This window comes from Poecile atricapillus, chromosome 3 (assembly GCF_030490865.1).
Source record: "Poecile atricapillus isolate bPoeAtr1 chromosome 3, bPoeAtr1.hap1, whole genome shotgun sequence".
Classification (NCBI taxonomy): Eukaryota; Metazoa; Chordata; class Aves; order Passeriformes; family Paridae; genus Poecile; species Poecile atricapillus.
The window spans coordinates 15,029,847-15,047,836 of NC_081251.1; the positions used below are offsets into that span (position 1 = coordinate 15,029,847).

General features: G+C 37.2%; 1 protein-coding gene across 1 annotated transcript in view; it reads left to right on the top strand.

The window, feature by feature from the left end:
• NOL10 (nucleolar protein 10) overlaps positions 1 to 16,642 on the top strand; it is a 53,736-nt gene extending 37,094 nt beyond the window's left edge. Inside the window, exons 15-21 of the mRNA XM_058835933.1 lie at positions 405 to 484; positions 664 to 762; positions 1,333 to 1,422; positions 2,925 to 3,098; positions 3,484 to 3,731; positions 8,942 to 9,044; positions 11,911 to 16,642. Of these exons, the coding sequence (XP_058691916.1) occupies positions 405 to 484; positions 664 to 762; positions 1,333 to 1,422; positions 2,925 to 3,098; positions 3,484 to 3,731; positions 8,942 to 9,044; positions 11,911 to 12,030 (914 nt within the window). The 3' untranslated portion in view covers positions 12,031 to 16,642. The remainder of the gene's footprint in view (positions 1 to 404; positions 485 to 663; positions 763 to 1,332; positions 1,423 to 2,924; positions 3,099 to 3,483; positions 3,732 to 8,941; positions 9,045 to 11,910) is intronic.
• Positions 16,643 to 17,990: the final 1,348 nt, after the last annotated feature.

Below are 17,990 nucleotides of genomic sequence, written 5' to 3' on the forward strand. Positions count from 1 at the left end.
GTGTTGGGTTTTACCCAAAGCAAAACTCTTTAAATAAAACAATCTTTCTATCATACTAAAAAAGGTATTATCAAACACCTATGGACTTTCAAAAAATCCTCTGGAATTCTTTGTGAACTTCTACAGAGCATGGTGCATGTGGGCATTTTTTTCAAAGTGCTCAGTAACATGGATTATGACAACAAAAGTGGGGTTTTTTATGCTCTGAAGAAGCTTAAAATTTTTGCTGGTCAAAATTATTTTTATTCCCAGTTTTATTTAGTCTTGATGTCATGATTGTGACTGTTAGATTATTGTTTTGCATGGGCAGAACTTGTTTGTCTTAAGGAAGTTAACTAGCTGGCTTGGAATAGAGGTTCTTTAGATATGAAAGCTCTTTGAAATTCTCCGGAATTTTTTCCTAGGCCTTGCTCATCTCATTGGATCATCATTGCTCAGAGCATATATGCATGGCTTCTTCATGGACATAAGACTTTATCATAAGGTAGATAAGGCTGAATATTGTAAATTTTTATTCTTAACAATAAAATATATGTGCTGGGGGTTTTCTTTGTCTTTTTGTGGTTTTTTATTTTGGCTGGGTTTTTTTTTTACATCCAGATAATGGACTGTGTCCTGTATTTATGGTATATTTTTTTTTTATGTCCTCCTGCTTGTTCAAAGGCAAAAATGATGGCCAACCCCTTTGCCTATGAAGAATATAGAAGAGAGAAAATAAGGCAGAAGATAGAAGAAACACGTGCACAGAGAGTTCAACTGAAGGTAAATCCTAGAAACAAATAGAATACGTCTGGGAAAACTATTCATAAAGAGTAATATATTCCTAAGAGTATCTTACAGATGTAGTGATTTAGGATTTGGTTGTGTTTATCACTGGACACACAAAGTAATTTATAGCATAAAATTCCCATATGTGTGATTTTGAAAGGCTGATACCAAACTAAAAGAGCAGCTCTCATTTGCCACTTGAGCAGATAATCCACTGGTAAAACAGCATTTTCTGCTTCTGTCATTAAATTATTTAAGCCATTGAAACACGATACTCTGGAAAGAGAAACATAAAAATTGTATGTGTTTATAACTAGCAACTTTCTAGATTGGATCTGTTCAGCATAAAAGGAGAAAGAGTTGCTTTTAAATTTCTAAAGCTGATGCATTAGAAGTTAAAAATAAAGTACAAGTTCTTAAATCTTCTCTAAGTGCAGTTGCTTTACTAGTACCTAGAGATATTTGGAACCAGTCAAGGAGCTTTTCTGCAATAGTTGTAAGAATGTAAAGCATGTAGGTTGCGTGCATAAAAGGCTAATTTATTAATTGCTTTCCTCTTTTTAGAAACTCCCAAAAGTTAATAAAGAACTTGCACTCAAACTGATTGAAGAAGAAGGAGAAGAGCAACAGTTCAGTAAAAAAAGGAAACAAAAGGTGAGCTGTTGTTTTGGTGAAATCTCTAGCTGGAAGCACAGAATAAGCAATGCTTACAGGATTCTTTTTTGTTGTTGCTGTTTGGCCAAACAGATTCAAAATACCATTGAAAGTTACACATTTGCACCATTTTTGTGTTTGAAATCTACTCTTCTTGTTTTCAATGTCCTTAGTTCCACCCTCCTTTTCTTCAGTAACAATAAAAACTAATGCAGTGGTGGGATTTAATAAGCTGGTATAAGTAGAGCAATGTTAAAAAAGGAAGCATTTTCTAATAAAAAGCCATGTATATAATGACTTTAAAATTACAATAACTGACCTTCTCATAAGATGAATTAGTGGCTTGAACTGTTCTGAATTCACCAGTAGCATAATTTACACTGAGTTCATTTTACTTTGACATGAATTAAACTGCCTTTCTTTCTGTATGTGAAAGTAGTGAAGAAAAAGTGTTATAATATGTATAAGAACATTTCCTCCTAAGTATTTACAGTAAAATTATAGTAGCATTGCATAAAGACATGTACCCTGATGTCCTGATGGGACTCTTGTGGCTGGGTTCTTTTCACCCTTGGACTGAGATTGATGAGAGAGAGGCAGTTTTCTCTTGTTCAGACTTGGTTGTTTATTCTTCTCTTATCTACATTACATACAGAGTACAAGGAGTTACATGCACTAAGATAGAAAGGTGCAAACTTCTTCAAGGTCTTTTATATGTCTATTTATCCAGTTAACAAATGCCAAGTAAATTATTTTTCTTAGTGACTCAGTGACTCAATACCTGTGTGCTGCACTGTGGCACTTTTTATCTAATTACCTATTACTACCCAGAAACCCCTAAAAGAAGAAGAAGGAAGAAGAGACAGCACCCTAAATCCTCCATCTTGTTTTTTGTTTTATGAAAGCGCCCAAACCTTAAACTCTAACTTTTTTACCTAGTGACTTAAGAAAACTCTCTAACTTACACGCTCACACTCCTAGTTTTTCCATTTAACTTTAACAGTTGTTTCCATGGTGTTATATGAAATTCAGTGCTTTCTTGGATGTCAGAGACAGGTATCAGAGATAAGGGCACACACTCTGTATCTCTGACTCCAACACCCTTATAATTTGTTTTGCATCTTGTAGACTCATCCCCATCAGGCCATATATTTGCCTTGGATGTACTGCTGATTAGTCAGTAGATATCAACATGTCTCCAGACTAGCTGGCTGAATGCATGAGAAACATTTGTTTGAAAATATTAGTGTATTAGTGTAATTGTGTATTTAAAGTATCTGTACTGTGCATTAAAAAAACCTCTTGCTTACAGGTAGCTTAAAACAACCTTTGTAAAAGTACAATAAGCATAAATCTCAATTGCTATTTGACCTGGAAGGGTAAAGCAACTGGCATTTCATATGCTGGTTATTAATTTCGTTAATTAAGAGAAAGTGTTACTTATTTCATTAATGTCTGTTTCAGAATTGTCTAACTTGGCTCGTGCTTTGCTTCTGTTCCAGAATCTGCCCAGCCTTCTCAAAGATGATCGTTTTAAGGTCATGTTTGAGAATCCAGATTTCCAGGTGGATGAGCAGAGTGAAGAATTTAGGCTACTTAACCCACTTGTTTCTAAAATAAGTGAGAAAAGAAAGAGGAAGCTAAAGATCTTAGAAGAACTGGAAGCACAAGGACAGGTAAAATATTTTCCATTTGGATTAAGAAAACTCCATGGGCTTTATTTTCCTGTTTCAAGCTTTCAGATTTTTGACCCAGAAAGATGGAGGTAGTGCAAGAATGTCTTATCAGCTACAACATTTAACTGTATAAAATTTATAATTTTAATCTAGTTTTTAGATGTAATAATGTTTTTGCACAAATAAAGGTTGGAAAAGCATAAAAATATGTGGATGGTAACAACCTTTGTAATGTGTTTTCAGCTTTATTTGCTGTTACTGCCTAGGTTCAAAAATTGTAGTTTAGCTGTACCTATGTAAAGGCTGTCACATACTCTAATTGCAGGAATGATTTGGAAAGAAAATTAGTTGATGATTTCTTATTTTATACTATTTTTGTCGGCAGGAAGAGGAGGAAGAACCAGAAGGAAAAGCAAGTGATGCAGAAAGTTCTGAGAGTTCAGATGATGAAAAAGGCTGGGTTGAAGAGGTCAGGAAACAGCGCAAGCTTTTACGCCAAGAGGAAAAACTAAAGCGGCAGGAAAGGCTCAAGGAGGATCAGCAAACATTACTAAAACCTCAGTTTTTTGAGATTAAAGAAGGAGAGGAATTCAGAAGCTTCAAAGACTCTGCCAAAAAACAAAAATTAATGAAGTAAGACTAATGTTCCTATTTTAATAGTTGGGGGTGGATGATTCTCAAGTATTTCCCTACAGTGCAGGCCTGTGATGTTTTGTCTTGGAAGCACTTGCTAGTAAAGCTACATTTGGTGATCCAAGGGTATAACTTAAAGTGACATAGTCATTGAAAGCTTTGTTTTATAGATAAACAATACACTACTTAAAGTAGGACAGAGACACAACACACATGAAATGAGTAAGATATTACTGAGTCAGATGGGGGATCCATTACTCAGTGTTGGTGAAGTGAACAGGTAACACTGTTGTCTTGTGAGACTGGTTATATTTCTCCACCAGTGTCAGTATGAGGTTAACAGACTGGATGTTTTTCATCTCTCTAAAAGGATTTAGAATGCTACATGAGTGGTCACTGTTTTGGGAGTAGGATCAACATGGGTCAACATGGTAAAAGAAAAATTGTTTTGTCTAGGTGTTTTTATGGAATCTAGTAATTTTCAATATCTACACTGTCCTTATAATATGGGGACCTACTATTTCTGGTTTTCTTTTTGCGATACAAAACACCAGGCTAGGAGGGTGTTTGTTAAGTGTAGTTTTTTTTGTTTGGTTTTTTCATTTCCTTAAATTGATGATCATCTGAAATAATGGGTACATGCATAAGCGTGTCAAACTAAAGAAGGAGCACATTAAATTGAAGGACTTGGTTTGGAGGTGCTCAGTGGCTGCAAATCTCATTGATTTAGTTTTTTTCAGAGGTCAGTTGAGCCCTGAGGTTTGATAGCATTTTAGTGTTTGGAGCACAGACACTCATTAAACCTTTTAAGACAGTAGCTTCAAAGTTCTTGCAGCACAGCTGCTGCTGAGCAGGATTTTGACTGATGTTGGAAATGGGTTGTTAGGCTAGATGGATCTCGTAATAAACATTTTGGTTTTATTTAGAATGAAATTATATAGTCAAGGAAAATAAAGTGAATAATATAATGGGGTTATTCCTTTATGTCACTAATGACTACAATCTAGTTGTTTTATTATGGAAATTTTCAGGAGACACAAAGAAACACTCGATAAAAATTCAACCTTTTAACTGGAATGATCATGTAAAATGGATTTTTAAGTGTTAGCAAGACAGCGTTCCTATGGTACTCAGATGGTCCATGATTTCCATGTTGTACCTGTGAGACCTCTTTTAAGTAGAAATAGTGGTATTTTATAAATAGGGATTTATAGCAGTTCAGCAGGACTGATTGCCATGTTTTCCTTAGCTGTTTTTTATCAGCAAGGAATTTCACACAGAGATTTTTTTCTTTGTTCTTTTTATTGAATATACCCACTTATTCTGAACTTTTAATTTCTTTAGATATTTCCATTAACTTTCTTCCGATTATTTTTCTTTTTTCCTTTGTTCCAGAAGATGAAGCAACTTTTTAATTTTGTCAGTTTTTCCTTTTTGTCAGGAGAAAATCTACTTTGGATATTCTGACAAAGTACTATAGATTAATTTTTTTTTTTTTTTTTTTACATTGTGATTAGGTTTATAGTTGTATTAGCTGTAACTTAGAAGGAGCCTGAAACACTGGTCAAATGACACTGTATTCTCAGTGCAAGTGAAATTCTTCATTAAAAGGCTGTATGGCTGCAGCCTACTCATATATTGTTCTTTTGCACAAATTCAGCTGCCATTTCTCAAGGACACTCAATTTGAAGCATAAAAATGTCATTTTATTCAAAACATGGAAGCCTTAAATGTGAATAGTGGTGTGGAAATTCAAGTAAATAAGCCAAGACAGTTGGAAGGAAGATAAATATTTAGAAAAAACTGATGCAGTGTGACACTGAACAAAGTAAATTCTTTCATCTGGATTTAAGGAAGAAAAATAATTTCTTCACCCCCGGAAAATCAAAAGCAAATACCACAGACCTGTCCTGTAGATGAAGAACTATCTGTGATGACATAAATCATCAAAAGTCTTTTAACAGACTGCTTGGAAAGAAAGGAGAATCTGTCATAAGATTTGCTGCTAATGGATACCATCTCTGGTAGATGCACAGATAGGATATCATGTAAAATGTAAAAAAAATGTAGAGGAATTTGAGGACAGAATAGGATGACCAAAAAATTGAACGTGGTAGCATCACTTCCTTTGTTTTCTGAGTTGCTGTCATTGAATTGACTTACATGGGGTTTTTTAATCTTTGTCCAAGCAATTAACTCTATATTCTCTGATCCCCTATGTGTTCATCCAAGCATTGCTCTCAGTATGGAGTTTGGTGTTCCTCAAACTCTTAGAAGTAATTTAAAAATCAACAGCTGATACCTGTTTCATATAATGCATATCTGATAGGATTTTGTAGTCATAATGATTTAGGCTGTGTTGTGAGCTAATTTGTTTGGTTAGTAAGTATTTTTGTGTATTAGAATTTTACGAACAAAATAAATATGTTTTGTGCTGGCCTTATTCAGTGATAAGTAGTCAGCACAAAAGTAATTAATTCAAGTAGCATGCTGAAAACTGGGAAGACTGTAGTGGCATGTACAATCTGGCGAGGCTGGCATGTTTGTCTTTGATTTGATATATCCAAATTACGGAATGATGGTCTGTGACCAATATAATTAAGTATCTTAATACCTTCACTATGCATTTAATGGCTAGATGTTCTTTTTTTCTCTAATCATATAATGTTCTACCTGAGGAAACAGTTTATGACTTATATAAAACTGGGTGTTTCTTTTGACATGTTCCTGACTCAGCACGGCTCCAAGCCCAACTTTTAAAGCAGTGGTGCGTACTATTAATATTTTCTTAGACCAACAGTCTACACATTTCTCTGTGCAGGAAAACTGCAAAATTTGCTCATGGTTTTATAAAACACCTTGTCTCAAATCCATGTGCGTTTAATTTTCCCCTTTTGTACACTTAAGCTTGCACAACAAACCTGCAAATCCTTGCTTTCTTTACCTACAACATAAGTTTCCTACCTAGTAACTTGAAAGGAAACTGTAAAAGGAAAGGATCTTTATCTGTATGCTAAGAGTTATCTTGATTTACTTTGTCCCTTTATGTTACTGAAGTTAAAATGTGTCAAAATCAAAAATTATAGTAGTCATATTTTATAAAAAGTATGACAATTAATGGATGTATCTTCAGAGGTGGCCAAGAAAGCCAACAAAAGCATAGTTGATATTCCTTATTATTGCTCAAGAGGTATTCCTGGTTTATAGCCAGAAGAGTCCTGAAAAACTGTGTTCTTATAATGAGAAAAAAAATTGCATGGGTAATTTTTTGTTTGGTTTTTACATTAAGGCAGGGGAATTCACTCTCAAAATTCTCTGAATTTATCCCTTGAATTAATTTGTTGAGGAAGATGAAAAAAAACCCTACCAAAACAAAAAACCCAGCTGTTGTTTGTGTAGCAGTATGTACAATTCACTATCCCTTGCAGTCTGAACATTCTCAGATAGAGCCATACCTGTGTTTTTTCAGTAAGGTTACAACCCCACAGCATGTTGCTAATATCTACTCATTTTAATTTTTCTCCTGACTAAAGCAGTGTCTAAGCAGTCATGCTAAATAATTGCTGGGTAGTAGCCATATTTCTCCAGTTCAGTTTCAAAGGGGAGAAAAATGAGACTTCACTTGAATGTAGAAATCCCACCACAATGTTGGTGACTGATCTTCTGCCACAGTTAGCTCTAAGGCTTAGCTTGTCTTTCCGATTCGCACAGATGGAACAAGTTTTTACATGTACTCGATGAAAAATATACTACAGAAAAAAATACAATCAAAGTACCTAGTCATGAGAAATAAAGTATTTCTTGACAGTAATTTTTCATTGTTAATCTGAAAAGTCTTTGTTACATAAAATGGCTCATTAACCAAAATTCAGTGGACTCAGAGACTTCATGCTTAGGCCACAGCCATGAGTTCTTCATACACAATGAATGTCATTGACGTTGGTGGCTGCCATTTTTTTAATATATATCATCTCTATTTTTATGATGATTTATTTTCCACTTTAAAAATTGTACAGAAAATGTTTCTTGGCCCTCTTCAGAGAGAGCTAATGAGGCACTAATAGCATCTCAAATTGCAGAAACTAATTTTGTTTACAAATAGGAGACTGTTTTCTAAGCAGACGCAGAGTGAGTTTGATTGTACAAGCCATGTCTTATTCTGAGAGGGTGCTACTTAGCTCATTGGAGTTACATTCTAGGAGAAGGACGAGCCATGTCAGGACTCACAGGTGCCTTTAGGGTGGCTGGCTGAAGCCAGTACTGTCCCTGCCTGCCTTGTTCCCCTGCGCTGGAGGCTGTGTGGGAACAAGGCATTTTTCCTCTTCAGCTCTTCCAATTTACAGCCCACCTTAACTGAATTCAGCAAATTAAATACCAGCTCACAACCTGGAGCAGCTGGGCCATGTGCAGGGCATTGACTTCCAATGGAGAAAAGCTGAAAACAGTGTCAGTTTTGACCACACCAGCTTCCCCCTTCTCCACAGAAATGCTGGAGTTTGGTGCCTGAGGGAGAAGCTCTACACCAGTTTGTTGACAGAAATTCAGTGATAAACACTGTTTTGGAAGACACATGCTTCTGTGGAGCTCCTGTCTGGGCCCAGAGTCTGTCTTTATCACATTGTCTTGTTTATACTGGTTTTTTTTGGGGGGTGGTTTTTTTTTTTTCCTTCTTTTTTATTCCTTATTTTTTTTTCCTTTTATTCAGAAAACTACTTACACTGTTGCGGGCACAGTGTCCAAACAGGCATTTGTGCTTGGATTAAGTAGTGAAGTGATTCATTTGGAGATAATTCATTCTAGTGTGTAGTCAAGCTTACTTCCTTCCCTCAAAAGTGTTTCCAATTCAGAAATTACAATATTTCAAGAAAACTGAACATATCTAGCGTTACTGTTTTTTATTTGTGCAGTTTAATATCACAAACTTTTTGGACATTTCGTAGAAAACTCTAGCAGTAGAAGGGCATGTGTTCTTTCTCAACTAGATTCGTGTTACTTTTTTAGCAGCAAAACCAATGAACTTTACATAAATTTTAAAAGTGTTTCCTCTGAAAGCTGTATCTGGAGGGAATGATTTGAATTTCTTTCTGTTTCCTGAATGTTTATTTTTTCAGATTTTCAGAGAAATAGAGATTAGTTTTGACTGCATTATCAATTTTTATTACAGTAAAAAGATGGCAAGAATAGGGACTAATGTTAGTTTTTCTCTGCAGGAAGACTCTTGAAGATCGTTTAAAGCTTGAAGAAAAACTTGGCACACTCAATGTGTCTGATACCACAGTAGGCAGCAAACAGGCAACATTCAAATTAAAGAAGGTGAGCTATATATATGTAATTTTTAAGATAATGCACAAGTAACTTTAGTTTTTGCATGAAAGAACAGGAACTTAAAACCGTCAAGCAAATGTCCCTCTTCATTTCTTTATAAGCTGCCAACTCTTCAGGTTCTTGGCAAGAGAATGAAAGCCTCCGGTAGTACTCTGTGTTTATCCCATATAACTCAGGCAACACTCATAAAATCTTATGTTCCAGTGGAAAATAATGGCATGCATCTTTTAATAGTTTATTTGCAGAGGTACCACCAGAAGCTTGTGGCCTTGCCTGACTTCAGTGCCAGCACTGATCAGATCTAAGTCTGCAGTCCAAATGCAATTTAGGGTGCTTCAATTTAGGTTTTCTCTTGGTTTAGCATGTTGAGGGGTCTCAGCAAGATAGAAGCTGAGCTCCAAACCACCTTTGTTTTTGACTTTATGTAAAACAGATCACAGGAATGAGCTCTGGTCCTATACTGGCTGTCAAATTCTGTGTGGAGTGTGTAGTTGACTGCTGCCTAATTACCTTTCCCAAGGGTTTTGATTTTCCATTCTAAAGACTTCTGTAGATTGCATACAGGTGATTGCTTTATAGTGTAGGGACAGTTAAATAAATGCCTGTGTGCATCTGTTCCTGCTGCAGTACACTTAGGGATTTTTTACTAGAAAATTGCTTTAGAACTGAAGAGAGGATTCAGTCTAAAAGCTGAAGACCCATATGAATTGATAGTTGACCTGACAAAATTTTACTTTGGTTAAAATTGGTTTTCCTCAGGTAAACATCTTTGCTGTAATACACCTCTCCTTACCACTGTTCAAATGCTGTTCTCACTGATAAAATGCTCTCACAAAAATGGCTAAGTAGTTATTTAATTGTCACACTGGATATGCCTGAAGGGAAAAAAAAAAAAAAAGATTTATTGACTGTTTCTACCTTATTTTACTGATTATTGTCTGTTTGCAGATATCTTTTTTCATCTCTTTTTGATTCCTTATATTGCTGGAATTTGAAATGTGGTGACTGTGGAATAAGTTGCAAATTCCTCTGCAGTGCCATGTAGGGTAACCTCTCTGGCAATCTTACCAGCTCTGTAACTGATATGTTGGTGTCTTGTAGCTTATTAAACAGGCTCTGCAGGGGTTCAAAGCACAGTCTTTTTTACAGTAGCTTTAACTTAAGAAGTGCAAAGCCACAAGGTTTCTTGCAGTTGGTGGTGCACACTGAACTGTCACCTTTTACTGACAGATTTCGGAGCAAGGTAGACAGACCTTGCAGGAAGAAGACAGATACAGCAGTGGTTTGGAATGCCAATTTTACTTGATTCCATCAGATAAGATACAGCTTTGAGGGCTTTCTTTAATTATGGTGCTTCTAACATTTATGGATTTTCTTTTCCTGACTGTTTAATGATACTGCTTTATTGAAATATGTGCACTGTAATCATCTGCATTTAAACGATTTTTTAAAATCTAATTTAAAGAAAAATAATGCATCTGCAGTGGAGATATTTTCTCCTATCAAGAGAACAACAAAGACTTACAAGTCTTCTCTCAAATAAACAGACTCTGTGTATATCTTCTTACTTAAGTAGGATTCATCAAGACTTTCAGAAGAGGTCTGGCAACAGAGAGAAACTACCTGTATTTTCAAATAGTGGATTTCTTGTTGCTCTACTTGCAGTGAAAATGGGAATTCATAAATTTCATCAAAGTCTAAAGACCAGTAGCTTTTTCTGCCTTGATACCAGTATGGGCTGATCGCTACATCTGGTAAATTGGTTTGTATCTCACCTCAGCCAAAATGCTGTCCATGCAAGCAAACCTCTAGCCCAGCTTAAATAGTGTGTGCATGGGAGACTGGGGGAGATGAGCTGACATGAATGCTGTTGGTACAGAATGAGATGCAGTGGGGCATCCACAGCTGCATCCACAGTGGGAATTCTGTCACACTGTCAGTGCAGTTATCCTGGGCTGCTTGAAATTGTTCGAATTACTGGAATATTTTTGACACGGACAGCTGCCTGAGCTTGGCTAGTTCAAGTCTGCTAGTTACAGTTTATGCTTAGTTTAAAGACAAGCTTTAGTCTTCCAAAGAAAATAGTAGTTTATGCCTGTAAGAGCCATTTCATCTACATGGTACATCGTAACATCTTCCAGCATGTTTTTGATTATGAGAAGAAACATTAATATAGAGCATGTGCCACAAGAGCAGAGATTTAGAATTACTTATATGTAGAAAGTCTTCTAGAATTGCATACAGTATATCGAACACTTTCAATAACTCCTAAGAGCACATTTTAGGAAACGTATATGCTTCAGCAAATTTAACTAATTGTTCTGTCTTTATAAAATTAAATTGTGCAATATTAAGCCTGACAGATTTTAAGAAGCATTTGGACAATACCCTTGGGCACATAGTGTGATTCTGGCCAGGAACACTGCTTAGGGCCAGGGGTTGGATTCAGTGATACCTGTGGGTCCCTTCCAACTCAGCTGCTTCTATTCTGTGATTCAACTTGAAAACACTAGTTAACCAAAGTAGATACTAAGTAGCCACAAATTGGGATGGATGTTCTTAAGGGTATTTAACCATAAATTCTGGAGTGTATTGTTAAGCATTGTGGTTTTTTATCTGAAATGCATTATTAATATCTTTATGTTAAACATCTGCTCTGAAAAACTTGGAATGGTAATGCTTAAGGGTATCTAGAATTAACAGTCACAGTCTGACACAAGATAGCATGGGGCAACTAATGGTAACATTTCCAGATTTGCTTAATGGAATTCTGACTTGATATATTGATCCTGGGACAATGGGATGATGTGTAAATTTACAGGAACCTGAGTCTATTTTTGTTTTAATATTCCAGTCAGAGCAGCAAAGGAAACAGCAGGAAGCTGAGAAACTACATCGTCAAGAGAGGAAAACTCTTCGGCGTTCTGCCAGTCATCTCAAGAGTAGACGTGGAAGAGGACGACTATTTCATTGATTTATATTATTTTTTTTAAGAAACTTTTTACTTCATTTTTCATTTGAAAAAGGGGCTGTTTCAAATTGGGACACAGTACCAATGGATTTGTATCTTGATTCATTGTTGAACATGAAACCAGAACTTCTTAAACTTTGTGTTAATTATTGAAAAGTTTATGAAAGTTAAAGTACTGACCAAAGGACACTGAATATGGTCCATTGTGAACTGTATTTGTTCAGAAATCACCAGCAGCTGGTTATTGTGTAACCCTGGATGTTTTCTATATAAGAATTCATGTATACAATGAGGCTGCTTGTCTTTTATTTAACTTAAGAGCTGTTAGTTTCAGTTTCTGAAATCTTTGTGACTGCTTAGATAAAAGATCAACAGTAAGTTATTTTGTCTAAAAAGTTTATCTTTACAAGGGCACAACAAATTTTTCTGGTTCCTGAAGAATGACACACAGTTGTATTTTTCAAAAACTGACTTTGGCTTTATATTCTTGGGTTGCCTTTAGTAGTAAATGGTTGTCAGGAGGACAGTTTAGAATTCCTGATTTGTGTTCCTCTGAGTCTTTCTGTAAGGATGCCACACCAGTGTACAGAAGGGTCCAATTAATTTAGATTTAGTGAATATAAAACCTGATCCTGATGTTTCTGTTTTGGAAAGTCAGCCATGGTTCAACATAGATCAAGTGGCATATGTTCATATAACAAGCACTTCTAGGCCATGCCAGTAGTCTCCTATGCTTCAAAAAAAAGTGTTTAGTTAAATAAGTTAAAAAAATCCTTGAACCTAAGTAGGTCACTGTTTAGCAAATAAATTAATTTTTTACCTTTGATCCTAAGGGAACCTTTTTATTGCTTTTTAAAGCCTTTATAAATTGCCTTTTTGCTAGATAAAAAAACCTGAACTTTGGATCCAACAAGAATCAGTGAATCTCCCTATCACTGTAAATGTTTTTAAGAGGCTCATAGGTTCTTAACTGTTTTGCTTTATAAACCAGGGAGGTATTAATATGGTCAGGTCTCTTGGACAGTATTTATAGAATCTTTGCAATTACCTCAGTAAAAGCCTTGGTTTCTCATGGCCTCATATTTTTTGGTTTTGTTGTTAGATGATAGAAAAATTAGCCACATGAATAATTTTTTTTTCTTCCTGACTTAATTTTGCTGCTTTAATTCATTCTGGTTTTAATTGTATTGATGCTTTTAGTTTAAAAAGGCCCTTTCACCTGCTATTATCTTTAAAAATTTACATTGTAGTCATCACCTCTGCCCTTGCATTCAACTAAAGGATGAGTCTCTCAATACCTAGTTTTTTACCTCTAGCTGTCAAATTTCTGCATTGTCCATAAGCTTCTCATGCTTTTTATTTAGCACAGAACTATTCAGTATTCCAATGTCAGTCTCACCATGCTATAAGTACCATTACTACTTCTCCTTAGGCACTGAGAAAATGTCAATGCAGTTGTGGTTGCATCGGGGTTTGTCCCTCTTTTTGGAGTCTTGACTTTTGATATTCAAGACTTTGAAATCCAAATTTGAACTAATGCAACATCTTCCCCCCAGAGCATTATGTTATCTCTGAAGCTGTCTGTGTGCAGTTCTGATGTGCATACATCATAGCTGGGGCTATAGCAATGTGGAAAGGTTAACAGTGGAAACTGGCCTCTATTGTGGTTGGTACAGGGAGAGTTGGGGACTGAGTGGACAGAATTGGCATTGTAAGAGCAGGAATTTGGCAGAGTTTGCTCCTTCTTGTGGTGGGCCTATATCCCATTATATTTGATCTAGAGCTGCATTTATGTTTGAAGGCATCTGTATTTCAGCAACGATTCTGTGGGCTGTCAAGAGCAGTAAAAAACTAAATGTGGTTTGTAGCAACGCGCTACGTTGAGGTCCCCAAGGCTGCCTGCACACTCGGGTCTGGGGCGAGAGACTACTAGAAAGCTAACAGGAAAATGATATAGGGACAGGTTCTTGTTTGGGTATCCAAAAGCTTTTATTGCCTCACATGGGGTCCAGGGACAAGAACAAAAACGGGCTGAGGGTCCAGGCTTATATACAGGGTAAGAGGGGGTGGTTCAGAGGGCTAGGATCCAATGGGAGTAGGGCAAAGTGGTGCATAGGAGGGGTTCGGGACAGGGACAACCATTGGGAATTGGCAAGGCAGGGCAATGCACCAAAGCAGGGCCAATAGGGGTTCAAGGAAGGGAGAACATTTTAGGGAGCATACATAAATGGGAAACGGGGGCTGAACAGGGGTGGTCAGGGCCAACAGACCAGTGAGATAATGGAACTAGGAACTAATTAACATGAGAATGCAAAGGCCTGTGGGGAGAAGGCTTCTCTCACCCTAGCCTTGGTAGGTTTTACTTGTTGCAACCCTTCCAAGGATGAGGGATGGGGAATTTGGTAATTGACCCTTGGTCCCCACAGTGGTTGATCTGCAGGGTGGTAATGCATTGAGTTTGAAATGGTTACTTCCAGCTTAAACTGAGTGTATTTCCTTTGATTTGAGATTCTTCTGACTGACTGATTTAAGTGAGTGTTTTGCTTTTCATGCACTTACATTCACAATGTAAGTATTGTGATAGTATTGATCATGTAGTTAGGTTGAAGCCTATATGATTAAAGGAATATGTTTTGTACTGTTAGAAGGTGCATGCAAACTGCCCTTAGTGTGCCATTTATGTCATCTCAAAGAAAATTGGGATACACTTTAAATACCTCCTTGGACCTGCTGGCAGTGCTTTTCCTAATGCACCCCAGGACAGCACTGGCCTTGTTGGCCACAAGGTCACTGCCAGCTCATGGACAGCTTAGTGTCTACCAGGACCCCCAGGTCCTTCTCTGCAGAGCTGCTTCCCAGCAGACCAGCCCCAGCCTGTGCTGGTACCCAGGGTTCTTCCTCCCCAGGTGCAAGACACTGCATTTCCCTTTGTTAAATTTGAAACTGTTCCTCTCTGCCCCTCTCTTGAACACACTGAGGTCCTTCTGAAGGGCTGCACAGCCCTTTGGGGTATTGGCCTCTCCTCACAGCTTAGTGTTTTCATCAGGGAACTTGCTGAGCAGGCTTCTACCCCTTCATCCAAGTCATTGATAAGTTAAACAATGAACTTTGGGGGACACAACTCGTGACAGCTGCCAACTAGACCCTGTGCCACTGATTATTCTCTGGGATCTGCCATTCAGCCAGTTCTCAATCCACATCACTGTTCACATAGGGACCCGGCATGAAGCTTGTTGAGATTGATTAAGCAGATTAACAGTAGGTTAAAGTTGTTCTTGAACAGCTGTCTGGGGAAGATTGGAAGTTTCAGTAGAAGCTGGCATATTAATGCAACATCATTGCAAATGAATTAACTTCATCATGCAACCAAAGCAGCCATTTTTTAAGTGTTAGTCTGCGTTTCATTAATGTTTTTCAGTCAGTGGTCACTTCATTTTCCATACTACAGGAATCAGTATTTATCCAGAATTGCAATTCCTAGAAGTTGAGTAGCTGCTGGCATCCCTTGTGACATTTAAGGTTCATACTCTTACGGTGTGATCAGATGCTGTAGCCTTCATGGAAACCCCGATTGTTTCTTACGTGTTAGAACTTAGTGGTGAGAATCAGTTTTTAAAACTCACTATAAATAAATGTACAGATAGTGGCTGAATGTGAGTGAAATGCTGAATCATCTAGGTCTGATGTGTCATCTCTACTTCAGTATTTTTTTACTCCCCAGGTAATATGATTTATATCAGTTAGGCTATTAGTCATTCAGCAAGCATTGAACCAAAACTAATTATCTAATGTTCTGTCCAAAATTCTGTTACCAAGCCAAGAATCATTCTGTGTTCTTGTGGCTGGTATAATTGTCTGAAATTAAGCGCATCTACCAATTTAAACAAAACAGTGAAAAGATTTACCACACTGCTGGTTTTTAATATAGAAACAAAAGAAATGTGATTTTACAATATTACCCTGAATACATAGCAAGTGCGTGTAAAATGTATTATGCATATGAGGTTTATGTATGGAGCTTAAAGCAGGTTTGAGATGTCCAGCTTCAGGAGTTGTGAGAGAGGATGTAACAGTTTTCAGATTACTCCATCTTGTTTTGCAGCAGCCTTTTATATTTGTATTTATGTTTCCAGGTTTGAAAATGGTGAATATAATCTAATTTCAGGAAGAAAGGACCATATTTCAGATGCAGGAGTACAGTGAAGCAGTGCATCTCCTTGCCTGGGGAGGTTGTGCAATGTCCACGAAAGGACTTGTGATGTTGGATTAAACATCCGCAGGTACAGATGTCTGTGTACCTTCAGGTGTAGTGGTGCCTTCCCTGAGGAAGAGGAATGGTTTAATGAACTTTAGAGGACCTCTCCAGCCTGATTACTCTATGAATGTTGTAGGGCATAAGGAGGAAACATGTATCATTAATTGACTGGAGTAATTTTCCCCCTTTGTCTCATCCTTCCACTGAATCACTCAGTTCTATCTTTTTATCTTTCTTAAAGATTAAGTACTTCTTTTGGCATGAGTCCATAGCTAATATATTTTGTCTGATCTTGAGAAGCATGGGGATTTTAAACTGAATGGAAGCACATAAATCTATTAATAAATTTTACCTCTTGATCATTATCTCTGTATTTCAAAGCTCATTGTATTCATCAACTGACTCTTTGTGTTGAATATTAGATAGTCCTGTCATGAAAACCGAACAATTTATAGTAAAACCTGCAGAAAATAATCAGATTTAACACTACTTCCAGTTTATGTAACTGGAAGAAAAGGAGTTCCTGAATTTTAAAGGATCTCTAGGTAATAGCATCATAGATTCATTTGGGGTGGAAGGGACTTAAAAGATGTTCTAGTTCCAAGCCCCCTTGTCTGTGGGCAGAGAACCTTCCACTAGACCAAGTTGCTCAGAGCCCCACCCAACCTGGCCTTGAACACTACCAGGGATGGGGAGTCCAAATACGCTCTGAGTGACCTGTGCCAGTGCCTCACCATCCTCACAGTAAAGAATTTCTTCCTAATATCGAACTTAAACCCACCCCCTTTCAGCTTAAGGCCATTCTCCCTTGTCCTGTCTCTACACTCACTACATGCCCATGTGCAAAGTCCCTCTGCATCTCTCTTGAAGGCCTCCTTTAGCTATCGGAAGGTGCTCTGAAGTCACCCCAACCCTTCTCTCTCTGAGAACCTGAGGCTGAACAAGCCCAATTCTCAACCTGTCTTCATAAAAGATGTTCCAGCCCTGTGATCAAATTAGTGGCTCTGCTTTGTTTTTTAATTTGACTCAGATCCTTAATCTACATGGGGCCTAGTTTATTTTATTGATAAAGTGACACATTACTTTGTCTTTATCCTGTAAGTGGCCTTTCCATACAAAATACTTGTGAGTATGCCCTGGTACAGACTGCACTCATGTATCAGCAGAGCTAAAATAGGTGGGCTTTTTGTACAAGTGAATGAAAATCACAACGACCAAACCATCCATTTTAGTGTAAATTCAGGAATGTGTCTGCCTGTTCCTGACTGTTTTTCAGGGTCTCTGACTTATGTTTTTTGCTTAGTGTTTTAGACTATGGAGCATATCCAAGAAGAGAAGATCCACCCTGAACGTGTTCAGAAAGCAGTAACTTTTATCTTACTCTTTGAAAAGGATTGAGTGCTGCATTTCCTTTGACAGAGACATTTAATTAGAGTTGAAGGACAATAAATTTGCAGTAAGATCAGGTACAAGTTGAAATGCTCTCATTCAGTGGGGTTATGCTGCGATTTGGGTCAGCTTACCTATGAAGGCAAGTCCTTGTTCCAGTTCTTAATTGATTGGGGGCAAAAGTAAAAATTCCATTTCCTCATTAAAGAGAAAACTAGGCAGTTGAAGTGAGAAATACCAGCCCAGCCCTAATCAGAATTTATACTCCCAATTCCTGGAACCACCCTTCCCTACAGCACTTTCTGCCAAAGCTGCTTTC